The sequence below is a fragment of the Sycon ciliatum genome, chromosome 1, assembly GCF_964019385.1.
Source record: "Sycon ciliatum chromosome 1, ocSycCili1.1, whole genome shotgun sequence".
NCBI lineage: Eukaryota > Metazoa > Porifera > Calcarea > Leucosolenida > Sycettidae > Sycon > Sycon ciliatum.
The window spans coordinates 23,167,916-23,182,701 of NC_088643.1; the positions used below are offsets into that span (position 1 = coordinate 23,167,916).

A 14,786-nucleotide genomic window follows, 5' to 3' on the forward strand; every position below is an offset into this window, starting at 1 on the left:
TCAAAACTCCGAGCCAGTCCAAACATTTATCATGCCATAGCGGTGAAAGCAGCTCTAAACTGCCGCAGCAGCTCAGTGGACGCTGCAGTGGGTGATTGCATCTTTTATTGATTCTACTTGTAGCATTCTACGAAAAGAAAAATGAATGACTTTGCCGGGCACGGAAGTTATGCAAGCATTGCCGATTGGTGGTTCAGTGGTAGAATCCTCGCCTGCCACGCGGGGGGCCCGGGTTCGATTCCCGGCCAATGCACTTTTTATTTATTCTAGCATTCTACGAAAGAAAAATGAATGAATTTGCCGGACATGGAAGTTATATGCAAGCATTGGTGGTTCAGTGGTAGAATCCTCGCCTGCCACGCGGGGGGCCCGGGTTCGATTCCCGGCCAATGCACTTTTTATTTATTCTAGCATTCTACGAAAGAAAAATGAATGAATTTGCCGGACACAGAAGTTATATACAAGCATTGGTGGTTCAGTGGTAGAATCCTCGCCTGCCACGCAGGGGGCCCGGGTTCGATTCCCGGCCAATGCATTTTTTCAAATTTTATAGAAATGATCCTGGAGCAAATGCGCACACGTCGGCTGGGTATCGAACTCGTACAGTGTACATCAAGAGTCTATAACCAAGAGTATGCAACTATGAGCACGGGTGAATGTGCAGCACACAAATTGCAAGAGCAAATTCCACACAGGTGTTCAAAACTCCGAGCCAGTCCAAACATTTATCATGCCACAGCGGTGAAAGAAGCTCTAAACTGCCGCAGCAGCTCAGTGGACGCTGCAGTGGGTGATTGCATCTTTTATTGATTCTACTTGTAGCATTCTACGAAAAGAAAAATGAATGACTTTGCCGGGCACGGAAGTTATGCAAGCATTGGTGGTTCAGTGGTAGAATCCTCGCCTGCCACGCGGGGGGCCCGGGTTCGATTCCCGGCCAATGCACTTTTTATTTATTCTACCATTCTACGAAAGAAAAATGAATGAATTTGTCGGACACGGAAGTTAACAGTTATGTGCAAGCATTGGTGGTTCAGTGGTAGAATCCTCGCCTGCCACGCGGGGGGCCCGGGTTCGATTCCCGGCCAATGCATTTTTTTTCAAATTTATCATGCCACAGCGGTGAAAGAAGCTCTAAACCGCCGCAGCAGCTCAGTGGACGCTGCAGTGGGTGATTGCATGAGCGCGCATAACGCTTCACAAGGAGGCGAAACTCCACGGGCTGTATCCATTGGAGAAGGTTCATAGCCACGCATGCTCCAAGGCGCCGCAACTAACATGTCAGTAGTCCTGGAGTAACTCACCTCTTCATAGCCGCTACCATGCTCTTGTTCTCTGCCAGAGCACGACCGACTGCATTTGCACCTGAAAGGAGAACATCACGGGGAAAGGACACGGCTCAATTCTAAGTTTCTAACAGCTGAACGAAGGGGTGTGCATGCATAGAGAAACAGTGCAAGGTGACGGTTACCACACAATACACCACACCAGCGACGGTGGAGCCTTGACTAGTCTCATAGTTGGCAGAAGAATAAATCTTCCATCGCCTTGTGCAAAATTCATGCTAAGGCAGGCGGAGTGATGATGTGAAAGCACGTGAAGCAGTGCCAGCAGTTCCGGCAGCAGACCACGCAACAACAGTGGCAATGTACAAGAACACTCACCTCGATTTGAACACTTTGTATTGGCCAGGTTCAGTGATGCCAGCGGGTTCTTGCTAACTTCCAGCCACTGGGCACACATCTGAATGCCTAGGAAGAAGAACATTGCAGACAGAGAAATAGAATTAGCCAGTGGTTGCATGTGAGTGTGTGCATTTTTATGTGTGTGTGTGGGGGGGGGGGGAGGGGGAGGGAGGAAGGGGGAGGGGTGATATCGTTTTTGTCTTCTTTCTTCGTCTACAGTACGTATCAGAAAGGATGCGAGTTGAGAGACTTGCTTCACGTGTTGCCAGAACATCTGTGGCTCAATGGCCAAGTGGTAAGGCGTCGGTCTCGTAAACCGAAGATCGAGGGTTCAATTCCCTCTTGAGCCTCTTTTTTTCCTCTAGATACGTTGCAGTGCCCTACAGAAATCCCTTTGTGAAATTGGAAAAAGGGGTCACGAGGGTTTTACCACGGTTTCCAAACGTTTCCGTATACATGTACTTTTTGCTGGGTATAAGCGATACAATTTTATTTCGTGAAATAGCAGGGATGCTGCCTTCCCGGGTCCACTTCCTTTTAGGCTCCTCCGTGCAGGTGTTCTACCTCCACTAATATGTTTCAAGTAGGTAGCATAGGGACATAAAAGTAGCTGCTAAAGATATGAGCGAGCATACCAGAAAGATTTGCGCACAGAATACATTCGAAAGTAGACACATATGATCTCTCCCTCACTACATTCTATTGGCTATTTTCATTATGTGCCATGAAATGCAGACAGTAAAATTAATAAAAAATGATCTAGGAAGAGTTCAATTTCTAGAATTGCTTGACACCTGCTCGGCAATCTTCTGACAACCTGTTTGCAACATACCTTTGTCTTCTAGGCCATTATGGGAAAAGTCTACATGTTCCAGCTTCAGCTGCTCGTTGCCAGCTATACTGGAGATGATCTTGTGAAATAAGGTATCGCTGCAGTAACAGTGGAGCAAAACGAAGGAAGGAACAAACCAAACAGGCAGGCCTTGACGACTGCAAACTTCAAAGACTGTGCTTATATTATTATGATAGTTGTCAGTCCAGTTGGTCGAGCTGCAACCCACCATGCACACCAATTGACTGCACTGAATGATAAATCACACTCGACTCGGGTGCAATATAAAGTCACCTTGGCGTATAATGACACTCGGCGGGGCATCAGAAAAGTGTCATTACCGTAAAGTACCGTTGATCCCCCCCCCCCCCCCCCCCCCCACGCCATGTCGCTTCCCAGCTGGTTTTTCGGCAGGGGGCGGGAATTAGATCAAGGCTGTCAAGTGCAGTACGATGTACAACAACTTGGAGGATCAGACTCGATGTGCTAAATTGTGCACATTTTCATCATGGATTGCCACATATTGCGTACAGCAGTGCAAGCGTCGGTTCAACATCGTATTTCGTTGTATACGCCGAAATCGCTTCACAGGTAGAAAATCGACAGGGGGCGGGAATTAGAGAGGGGGCGGATCAACGGTACTTTACGGTATTCGCGAAGCGTCGTTATACCCGCAGTCTCATTATATGTGTTCCAGTTAGATTGGATTTTGCTCTGGGCATGGAAATTCTGTCGATATTCGCGAATTGTCGCTATACCCGCAGTCGGTATTAGCGAAGTTGACTGTAGGTTTTATCCCACCACCTATGTATGGAGATGGTTGCCACGTAAGCATCCTCGACAAGTGCCGACACTGAGTGCAGGCAGCAGGGTCCTGGATAGCTTCTTCTCCATATGATAGCATGGTGATTGAAAGAACCAGATCACACTCAGGGCCCAATAGGAAATCCGGCTAAACTGCCTCTACTCTAAAGCTTCATGCAACCGTGAATGCAATCATAAGGAGATTATGATGAAATCGCCAGAAGACAATGATTCAACCAGGCCGGGAGACAAACCTGGAACAAAGAGCTTAGAGTGGACTATATACTGCCAAGGGTTGTGATGTCCCTCGGCACCTTGGTGGGAAAATCGTGCATGCGTGGCCAACGCAATGTACTGATGGGTGCTATCACTTGGAGAGATCGGTGTGATGGATAGTGCTGCAGCATGTTCCACAGGGGCGTGAAGTAAAGGTGCAGTGCGCCTCCTGTATGTGGAAAGAACCAGTTCATAAGAATTATCCCTATGAACTGGTATTAATATTATCGCATCCAGCAGAAAACCCGTCTCACCCTTTCAGGCCAGTTGCTTCCAATAGCACTGACTTCAACGTGGTGTTCTTGCGGAAAACATACGATAGACGCTCTTGACATTCTGGTGTCTGTGAAGAAGCAAACACCATCAGCAATCACCAGCTTCAAAACAGCAAGTTGCACTTACAAGTGTGAAACTCTCCTCCTCACATAAATGTTACATTCACACACGATCAAACAAAGACGTGCACAGCACTAACACATGTTTGCAGTCTTACCAGCTTTACGTGGCTACAGTCAAGTGTGGTGAAGAAGTCATTGAAGCACAGAGAAGCTATCAGTGGCAGCATGTCGCTGGATATGCAAGCACAGAGGGATAAACACACAGGGAGATCATGTAATCACTGGTAAGGGTACACAGCAGTAACAACCGCTCACACTCCATTCAGTGTATAGCACACTCGAACCTTTGGCTCCTCACAATAATGCGAGGCCAGAGAAGTACCTCTAGTCCCATTTGTTCTCCGTTAAGTTGGAAAATACTTCAATGACAAAGATAAGGAAATTGCATTGCTCCAAAATGACGCGACCCGCAGTATTCCATAGCTCCGACAGCATACTTACCCAGGTGCCAGATGTGCAAAATCTCGCAATTCCAATGACTTCTTGTTTGCTCCGCGATACACGGCATCAATTTGCTGTAAACAAGCACAGGGACATGAACACAGAGAGCAGTAGTAAGAAGCTGCAGTTAAGCACCTTCTGAACAGTACAGGCTCATACTATCCTATTGGTCAATGCATAATAACGTTACATGTATAGCACACCACCGGAAGTGATGTCTCACCCTCGTGGATTGCTGCGCGAAAACCAAACCCTGTACAGTGTGTATGCCGTAGGGCTTGCCGCAAGTTGTGAGTTTACCAGGTACCAGTATGATGATGGTGACAGTGCAGTCAGGAACACTGTACCCCTGGCAGCCTGGTGTCCTCCACCTTGAGGTATGGTGTCATCATACCTGGTAAACCTATGTTGTAGGTGTACATCTACTATCTATACCTAAGAACATGATGTACATCTACTATCTAGACCTAAGAACATGATGCCTAAGAACAACAGATCAAGAATTTCAACTCACCCATGCGACATCTTCCCTAATCGGCAGTTCGAAGTAGTCGCACAGAAACCGATACGCTTTCACGAAGCCACCTAGTAGGCAGCAAGCAACAACAAATAGAGGCAAAGTACACTGTGTATCATCAAACTGGGACCGTTGCTTCAAGAAGTAGAAAGCGAGAATGTGCTGCACGGGATACAGAGATGGCAGAATACACGGGCAAATACGAGCGTCCATTTCAACAGACTACACATATGTGTGTCCATGTATGGCTGTGTGTGTCCATGTACGGCTGTGTGTGTCCATGTATGGAACCTCTGTTATAAGGTATCACTGCAGTAAGAGGCCACCTGTGTCTAGAGACCGGCCATTCCAGGCCCTGGACCATTACTCAACATGCAGTGTACAGTCTAACCTGCGTTGAAAGACCACCTGTCTACAAAGACCACCTGTCAATAAAGACTGCCTGCCGGTGTGACCACGTGTCTACAAGGACTACCTGTTTATAATAAGGACAAACTTGCCTATACAGACTACTTGCCCATACAATCCCAAGTATACAGACCACCTGCTTATACATACACTGACTGTTTGCCTTGCAGCATGGATCCGTGATTGCTAAACTTTTACAAAAACACACACCATTTGACGGCATAAAGCAGCAAGGCAGCGATGAGACATATGGAATGGCAGTAGTGGGTGGGGGGAGAGAGGCAGGGACAGCTTTGCCGACCATAGGGTCTCGGCTTCATTGAGACTTGTTGGGGAATAGTCTAGTGACGTACCACACGGCCCTATGTTCTGCTGTGCCTGTTTGAGCTCGCGCTCGGCTGACGCCAGCAAGGCATTCTCTCGTTCCTCCGGCTCCACCTGCAGGCTGATTGATCCAGAGTTGACCGGCAGGTGACCCTCGATCTCGATCAACATCAGCGCGATCAACTGGTCGACCGCCGTCTGACTGACCATTTCCATGTTCAGCGGCCGACCTTTCACTGTAAGGCTCAACTGCAAGAAAGCACACGGAGGAGAAACGACAACAAAGAAAAGAGAACCAAATCAGCATCCTGTCCTGCCGAACAGTGTGCACTGCATTGACCAGAGTAGCTCCTGCTGAGCAGCAAACCCAGCAATGGCAGGCGGATTGACAGTGAAGGACATGGGGACAGACGTGCACACGTCAAACCCCAGTCATTGATCCACATGCACACATACGCACACAGACATATGCAGAGCAATGCAACTACAATGACCAAGCAAGTACAGGTACGTGACGAGAGTGGGGCAGCCGTGGCGTTGCACTCAGGTGGATTACATTGCTACCGTGTACTTCTACACATGAGACTGCGGCAAGGAGGAAGTGGCCAGTACCAGATCGTAAGTTATCACTGGCTGCATGAATCCTAACTCAACTCCAATGCATCTTCTCCCTATTCCACACAGTGTTTCAGTTCAGGTGCCTCGGTAGTTGCAAGCGGCCTGCGCCGGTTGTGTGATAACTCACCCTAGATGGTCCAACGCTCGCGATGTGTGACACATGCAGCAAATGGAAAGTCTGCTCGACCTGAAACGCACCCACAGAGCATCAATGGAGAACAAATCAAGGAGAGAGAAAACAGATAACTAGCCAGCTAACCAAGCTAACAGAATAGACAGGCAGTCAGACATGGATAGACAGAGGTAAGTAAGTTAACGGTCGACGACTAAGCAACTGAACACCACTATCGGGTGATACAACACAAACAAGCGGGATACACCGCTGCCCAAAAAGCGTACCGGCCAGTGCCAAGCAAAGATTGCCCATACATCAAAGGGGGGGGGGGGGGGGGGTCCACTGTCCCTCTGATGGTCAACATGGGGCTACACGTGAGTCGTGACGTGCCCCCCTTCACACTGTATATAAACATTGTACTGGTCAATGTTTGAGATTCCTGTGATACTGACAGGCGTTCATTTGCCTCTGGAAGATCGGTCAAGTCCGCTGACATGAAATGTGGCTACTCCACCATGACATGGGTGCTCCCGTATGGATGCGTAGGATGTTTTGAAGTAAACGCATATACATGTGGGCATACGCGAATAGACTATGGCAAAAAGTATTCACTTTGAAACGGTACATACCCTTGAATGGCCAGGTTTCTTTCCCTGCAGAATAGGAAAAAAACAAACAAGCAAAGCAAGTCCGAATTGTGCATTACAATGGGCTTGGGAAGACAACTAAAGATAGGCTGAGCATATCACCATCACCCCCCCCCCCCCCCCCCCTCGTGGCCTAAACTGTGTTACTTGAGTGCAATGTATTTGCCGAACCCTTAATAAAACACTATGTCATGTCAACCTTGCTAACCAGCAGCAGCAGCAGGGCAGGTGCATGTTACACATGCATGTGGGAGTGAGAAAATCATGTTACTGCAGTGTAGCTGGATGAAACTAGCAGGGTCCTTTGCTTTGCAGATGTTGAGGCAAACGGAATCGAATCAAGAACAGAGGGCATGTGTATGCCAGAGTAGGTCAACAGACAAATCAGTTGATTGTTTCAGCCCCGTGATACAATAGGACAGTCAGTTTCACATCTGTCACATGACCATATAGGGAAGCCATGCTGGTTCAAACTCCAGTCAATCCCGGCCAGTATGGCCAGTATGGGTCATAAGATATCGGCCATGTTGGTTCCACTGTCCATATACCATTATCACTTTCTACACAAATTTAGTCACATGACAAACTGATGTGGAACTACCCTATACCTGAGCAGGAATCTGGCCAGTGTAGACCAAACGAGTGGGCGGGTGTGTGGGATGTGTGGGCGGGGTGTCACGGATAATATTGTTTGAATTTATTTCCCAGTCGAAACGTACCTGCCCCAAAAGGTCTCCCATGACAAATGTTTCAAGTCTTAGCAGCATTTACAAGATTGTGTGCGACTGGCAAAACATATACCCACCCCTCCTCATCCACGCACCAGATAAGGGTGCTATGACTGTTATCTGCATGTCTGAAGAAATCTGTGAAATGTGTACATACCCTGCTGGCCTTTGCCACGCTGACTATGTAGACCCGGCGGTCTGAGACCACCTGTACACACACAGCAGACCACCATAGACACCAGCGTACACAATACCCGATTAGAACAGTCAACACTTTGCTAGATCAGTCTGTGGGCACTTTAAACGCTGCCCAACACGTCAGTGCCAATAAATGAATGCCCAGTCACAAACTGTCCACACACGCACACGCACATAGGCCTCCTCCTCGGGTCTCCTCTCTCTGTGTCAGTCTGTCTGTCCGTCTGTCTCTCTCTCTCTCTCTCTCTCTCTCTCTCACACACACACACACACACACACACAAACACACAAACACACACACACACACACACAAGCAGCCGCCGCCGCCGTTTTGATCAAGGATGAAAGAGTAGCAGAAGAAAGGTGTCGGTGGATTGGTCCCCCGCTTACTAAAGTTTCCATACTACTCATTTCCCAATTTTTGTCACGTTTTTTTTCATGCCATTCAACGAAAATGCAGTCGATAGTCAGTACTAGAGGGTTCATAAATGCACATTTGTCTGGGATGAAGTCAGGTGTTCGCCCTGTACGTTGCATTTTGTATTGCCAGACAGCTTGAAAATGGAAAAATGGGTTACGGAGTACTATATAAGGCCAAAACAAATAATGACCTTGTTTCCGGTCGGCCGACCGGGCCACTTTTTCCCAAATTCTGAAACTTTTTTTGGGCCGAAATAAACGGTGGCAATGGTGCACTCAACGAGTCATAACTCAGTCAAATCTCAACCGAATTCCACAATTGAAACACCTACAAGGTAGCAGAGATTCCCAGCTGTCGGCTCGAAAACCTCCGGGGTTTATACGAGCTATAATAACGGAGTTAGAAGGACTCGAACTGTTTGCTTGATTTCTCAGGATGTACGAAAACAGGAATACACCACATGCTGTACAAGAACAGTGAGTCAGTCAACTTTGACATTGATCCTTGCCATGATATATGTACAATGTACATGTGTAGGTGCTCTTGTCCATCAATACCACAACGATTGAGGAACCAAAAAAAAGTATCCAAAAAAAGTTTCATTCCAGCCGACCGAGTCTCCTTTTTGAGGGGTTGCCGACCGGAAACAAGCCTATTTTTTGTTTTGGCCTAAGCAGAAATATTCGTCTGGAATTTAATTTCGTCTTTTTCGTCCAAGGAGCATTTGGACTAAATTTAATGCCGGACTAATGTCAATTTGTTCAGCTTTTCAATACACTCTCATGATCCATGGACGAAATTTACAACCGGACGAACTCCCTTTCTTTGGAGTTGGACGAAATTATTGACCGACGGAATATTCTGCCTGTACAGCAACTGTTTTCCCTGCCCCTCCCCCTCCCCCCCCCCCCCCCTCTACTATTTCGACCTGGCTAGAACCCTGATGTTTGTATTGGAAACCAGCAAGGCGGTTTCTTGACAATCGTGTCTATCTAGACAATACACACATGCTCCAACCAACGTCGCAGAAGCAAAACAAAATTAATAACAATACGAATTCGCTGCCAAGGATCAGTGGGGCATTCCAAAAATATCACACAATTAGGACAGGATGCAAGCACCACCAGTTGAACCTGAACATGTACAATGTTTGACAGTTTGTTGAGTCTGTTGGTGGGTGAGTGACCAGAGTCAGAGATGGCTACAACATGGTCATTACAATCAGTCATAGGCTGTGTGGAGAACTGTCTTTCACTCATACGTGATAGGTGTCCAAAAGTTTGGACAGCTCCTGAATGACACACAGGACTTGTGACCGTAAACGTACGACACCATCATTCACTTCAACATTAATTTTTCTAAGAGTACACCACACCTCCGGGGCACAGCCAAGCATGGTCTGCTAGCACGTAACTGTCGTTACTGAGCAGTCAGTAGTCTGGGGAGCAGACAGTGACAGACCCTTGCAAATGAACGCTGCCAACATTTTCGGACAGCACAACTCGAAATGGATAGAACCTTTCTACTATCGTCAGGGCGGCGATTGAGCTATTTCTCTGAAGACCGTTGTGCAGCTCGTGTGCAGTGCAGTGGATAAGCAGTGAGAGGACTTACGGCGATTCGTTCCTCCCATCTTTCTGGTTTCGTCTCGAGTCGCACGACTTGTTTCATGACCACCTCCATGTCCTCCGGCAGCGCTCTGCGCACGGCGTCGCCATCTAACCGTGGATCCAGTGCAGGCACATGATCAGTCACCAAGCACCAGCCAGCGTCCATCGCATCGGCACCACGACCAGCAGCACCACCAGGTTGGAGAGATGGCAGGAGTAGCGATGCGGCACAGACGCGGAGTCGCGGGGTCAGCGTACATGACACAAGTACACGAACCAATCGAACCAGAGAGCACACACACAGAGAGACACACAGGCACACACAACAGGAGACAAAAACACAATTGTTGTCCGGGCAGTACGCAGCTGCTAATCACGATTCCAATGGCGATCAAGGTGCCAAGGCACAACAAGGAAAGACATTGCAACACAACACGAACAGTTGGTAGCCACCTGACAAAGCATCTGCATACAGCTGAGAAGGCCACGCCGTTCCATCGTACGGAGAAACCGTTTGGGGACAGGTCATGACTACCAGACGACTAGCGACCTGGGGAAATTATTCAAATAGCGATTCCGATTTCCCTCCACCCAGCTACGCAAGATCCCACGATACGGACACATAGAGCTACGCACACAAGGTGATAGCGTGTTCACCATGCACACATGCGATATGAACGTTCCTTCCTTTCAGGAAGATATTTTATTTGCTGCTTCCCCAGAAGTAACCCACTGGCTATGACTCTCATTCACTTGGCTAAATGACGGATGGGCAATGTCCGGATACCGTAGTACAGAATTTTTCTACGGGACAAATATCAGAATGCAATTGGCGATTATCATCTTCACCGCGGCTTCACGCACAGCCAAAGCATCCAAAACAGTGTTTCTACAAGTGACTCAGTCTACAGTCTGTACAGAGTCGCTCGTCACACACGCCGTTTTGCATGAATACTACTGTTGTGTAGTCGGAATACTCACCGCTCATTGTGATTTCTCGTCGACGCCTCGACGGTGGTGGCGTCCGGAATCTACACCCCTAATTTTACCAGCAGAGCTACTCCGGCACGGTCGGGTGCAGCAGCACTTCTCCTGATTCGCCGTGAGCGGAGCAGAGCAGGCAGCACTTGCACCGTGGACGCTCTCTCGAGTCTCTGCTCCGGTGCGTGCGTTCTGTCCAGGAAAATGCAGCTGTCGATTGACTAACAACCAAACACTACTCTAGAAGAGAGGAGGTGTGACGACATCCACAGCCCCTGCTGCTACTAGTACAGCGCCATACCACCAGCGTCGTTTCGTAGAGTACAGAATAGCGTGTAGGCTGAGGAGGCTACGGATGAACGGCAAGGAGGTTCAGCGCGCGGTTACTGATTCTGATGATCGATGAGGGGTAAATAGGGTAATACTATTACTAATAATATCTTTATGCAATGACTGTGAGAACGCTCGCACAGCGGGGAAGGGATTCTGCACACCTAGAAATCAGCATGGACGGCAAGTACTAGTACCAGTTATCGACCAGCTCAAATCCCCAGCAGGACTGGCCAAGCTTAGCTGTCTATCTGCTACCAGGATCCAAGGGTACTTATCGCGACGGAAGACCCTCACTGACTTCTTGCTATCGATGTCGCCGTGTCAGATCACACACAACAATAATTTTGCGGAATGTAGTCTTCACATCAAAATTATTATTTTGCCCAAGTGACAGCCAGAAAGGAGTGCAGAAGTAACGAATGTGTTGTATTCAACTCGTGAGCTAGCTGCTTCAGTTCGAAAGCAAGGCAGCTCAGTGTGTTGACCAGTCGAGGTCAGAGCGTCGAACAGAGAAGGCTGGAGCTCAGTCGTAGACTGGGGATGACGTTTGACGCGTCGTTCACGACTCGAGATAATCCCCGCGGTAGCTAGCTACTGTAGCTAGCTGTGGAGTAGAGCACCGCCTGGACAAAGCTAGAGGCCGAGTGGCAGCGCAGCAGCACCAAGGCGCGAACCACCGTCTGACCTTGTCATCTTTGGTTTGAAGATGAAATCGTTGCCTTCACCTGGCTCTCATATCAGCCGTGCCTATGGCATGTAGCCTGTACAGGCAGTGTAGCCTAGGATTGCACTTTAATTTTGTAGCTACTCGCGATGGATGAGCTTGTTCTACTTGCGCAGCACGTGCATACTGCATAGTGCCATGGAAGGCAGCCTAGCCTCAAGTAGTGGTGATTGAAGGAGGTGCGGTGAGTGAAGTAAGTTAGTTGGAAAGGCTGCTGCTTCCTGGCGTTGTTTCTGCAGGGCAGGTTCAGGATGTCTCTATTGTCTGTTACAGCAAGGACTACATGTACTGATGTAGTACATAACAGTTCAACTCAGTAAGAGTACTAAGACATCATGTACGTGGTGGCACTGGTACAGTGGTAGGAAGTACAGCACATCAGTGACACTGTACTGCAGCGTCACAGCTGGCGACTACTACTACTACTGTACTAGTACTCCGGTATAGGTAGTCATTGTACATTGACATGATTGAAGGAGTTTCATTTGCCTTCACCGTTGAAGACTTAGTTTACTAAGAACTAATTACTTACTGATACATTGTACTACTACTACTATGTATACATGTACATGTAGTACTACTACTTACTAGTACTAGTAGTAGTCTACTACTATGTATACATGTACATGTAGTACTACTAGTACTAGTAGTAGTCTACTACTACAGGACTGTATTATAAAAAGTATAATAAACTACTGAAGTACAGTAGTTGAAGCCCATCAACAACCCAGGAGTCGCCCCACCATGTATATCATGGTATATCGCCAGCATTTGGACGCTGAAGTCAAGAGACAATACCATATTATGCATACAGGTAAGTATGCACTTCACCACACTGTTGAGTTACAGAACTTATCCCGCGTATGCATGACGAACCGGGTATGCATGTGGCATACATTGTACAATGTCATGTGACATACATTTTACAATGTCATGTGACATACATTGTACAATGTCATGTGACATACATTGTACAATGTCATGTGACATACATTATACAATGTCATGTGACATACATTGTACAACGTCACATACATTGTACATGACACACTGTACTTAGCTGAGTCAAGCGTGGAACAGATTTTTAAAATTAATTACAGTAAAACCTGTCTAAGGTGACCACTCGAGTCAAGGGACCTTCCCCGATGTGGTCTCCACGAGCAGGTGGTCTCCTTATCCAGGGTCAATTATTGACTGGAAATACAGTGAAACCTGTCTAAGACGACCGCGCAAGCCAGAGACCTTCAAACCCTGGTCTCTGTTACCAGGTGGTCTCCTTATCCAGGGTCATTCGACTGGAAATAGCATTCCTTGGTGCTGCTGGCTGCAGTGGTCTTCTAGGACAGGTGGTCGCCTTATCCGAGTGGTCGCCTTGACAGGTTTTACTGTAACACCCTTGCATGCTTGGGTGCTAGTTGTAGTGGTCCTGTGGGACAGGTGGTCGTCTTGACAGGTTTTACTGTACTTTGAAGAATCTTGGTTTGCTTACATCCTGCACCATTGGAGTGCAACATTCTTTTTACAAGAATAGCACTCCCTCAGCCAAGCACGTGACTTTCACGGTAATTTAACTGTCATGCATGCTTGTATAAGGCATAGTAGTCGGGCTAGACGGTCTAATCTTCTGAGGTCCGAGTATCTCAGTGACTGAGAGGGTCCTCCGATGCCGATGCAAAATACATGCACCGACGGATATAGCTTGCACTGTGGTAGAAGGTACGTAGAACACAAAGATGGAGCACAATAGGACAGCCTTTTTGGGCAAAAGACCTCGGAATCCTCGCCTTCGGTTTCGGACCTCTGAGTTATTAGCTTAGAGACAAACATGTACACATAGTAGCAGGCTGTATTGCTGGACAGAATGCCCCAGGAACACGTGGTGAGAATAGAGGATCCACACTTCCACAGAGCAAGCACCGACCCCATCATTGTAGTCAACCTAACACCTGAACCAACTCACCTGTATTAGTACTATACGAGCACACTGTTGCCATTGGTGACCTATGCTGCCCAGAACGTGGTGGTCAGCAGCCAGGAGAGACCGAGCAGCAAGTTTTGGCAGTTTTACAACCTACCGCGTACATACACATTCATACATGTACACTACATAGTGCCATCCGTGACAATTTGAATCAACTTCCTGCCATCTGTAAATGTAATGCGTCTGGTCTGTGAATAGGTACTAGGTGTGAATGAGCATGCCAACATGTGCATGTATTAGTTGTAAGTCCGCACGGTACATTTTCAAACAAGTATATTGTACAATACTGTTCAAACTAGCTATGCACCGGACTGCCACAGCTTAGCCGTGTAGGTTCTAACCGATAAACCGACCGTTAGCAAAACAATAGCAAAACAATGTATATTTAAAAACATTCAAATGGGAGAGAGAGAGAGAGAGAGGGGGGGGGGGGGGGGGGGGGAGGGGAGGGATTCTTGCATCATATCAATGTGTGCCACCATCAAGTTCATGTTGGCGATTGAATCGATCACACCAAAGCAGACAACTTGGATGCAAACCAGAAACTCTTTCTCCTCCCCATCTCTCTCTCTCTCTTTCTCTCTCTCTCTCTCTCTCTCTCTCTCTCTCTCTCTCTCTCTCTCTCTCTCTCTCTCTCTCTCTCTCTCTCTCCCTCTCCCTCTCCGCCTGTCTTTCTTCTCTTTCTCATCCTCCTAGCTCCTAGCTCTTCTTTCATTCTCATGGGTGGTTACCAACAGCCAGTGTA

At 47.7% G+C, this 14,786-nt stretch overlaps 1 protein-coding gene and 5 non-coding genes across 8 annotated transcripts in view; 5 read left to right on the forward strand and 1 right to left on the reverse strand.

Annotated features, from left to right (window-relative positions):
- LOC135818642 (F-actin-uncapping protein LRRC16A-like) overlaps window positions 1-12,076 on the reverse strand; it is a 40,299-nt gene extending 28,223 nt beyond the window's left edge. The window contains exons 1-13 of one of the 3 annotated variants that reach the window (XM_065332021.1): window positions 11,004-12,076; window positions 10,027-10,130; window positions 7,951-8,001; window positions 7,048-7,071; window positions 6,431-6,490; window positions 5,715-5,934; window positions 4,951-5,021; window positions 4,437-4,510; window positions 4,091-4,166; window positions 3,852-3,940; window positions 2,518-2,615; window positions 1,665-1,751; window positions 1,305-1,365 (exon numbers count right to left, since the gene is read on the reverse strand). In XM_065332021.1, coding sequence (XP_065188093.1) covers window positions 1,305-1,365; window positions 1,665-1,751; window positions 2,518-2,615; window positions 3,852-3,940; window positions 4,091-4,166; window positions 4,437-4,510; window positions 4,951-5,021; window positions 5,715-5,934; window positions 6,431-6,490; window positions 7,048-7,071; window positions 7,951-8,001; window positions 10,027-10,130; window positions 11,004-11,010 — 1,022 coding nt within the window. In that variant the 5' untranslated portion in view covers window positions 11,011-12,076. Of the gene's footprint in view, window positions 1-1,304; window positions 1,366-1,664; window positions 1,752-2,517; window positions 2,616-3,851; window positions 3,941-4,090; window positions 4,167-4,436; window positions 4,511-4,950; window positions 5,022-5,714; window positions 5,935-6,430; window positions 6,491-7,047; window positions 7,072-7,950; window positions 8,002-10,026; window positions 10,430-10,475; window positions 10,945-11,003 lie in introns of those variants that run through there. The other 2 variants (XM_065332019.1, XM_065332020.1) reach the window with 2 other exon arrangements.
- Trnag-gcc (transfer RNA glycine (anticodon GCC)) lies at window positions 324-394 on the forward strand. Its single transcript has one exon. It is a non-coding gene; the product is annotated as a tRNA-Gly (tRNA).
- Trnag-gcc (transfer RNA glycine (anticodon GCC)) lies at window positions 465-535 on the forward strand. The gene has a single exon. It is a non-coding gene; the product is annotated as a tRNA-Gly (tRNA).
- On the forward strand, window positions 875-945 carry Trnag-gcc (transfer RNA glycine (anticodon GCC)). The gene has a single exon. It is a non-coding gene; the product is annotated as a tRNA-Gly (tRNA).
- On the forward strand, window positions 1,023-1,093 carry Trnag-gcc (transfer RNA glycine (anticodon GCC)). The gene has a single exon. It is a non-coding gene; the product is annotated as a tRNA-Gly (tRNA).
- Window positions 1,964-2,035, forward strand: Trnat-cgu (transfer RNA threonine (anticodon CGU)). Its single transcript has one exon. It is a non-coding gene; the product is annotated as a tRNA-Thr (tRNA).
- Window positions 12,077-14,786: the final 2,710 nt, after the last annotated feature.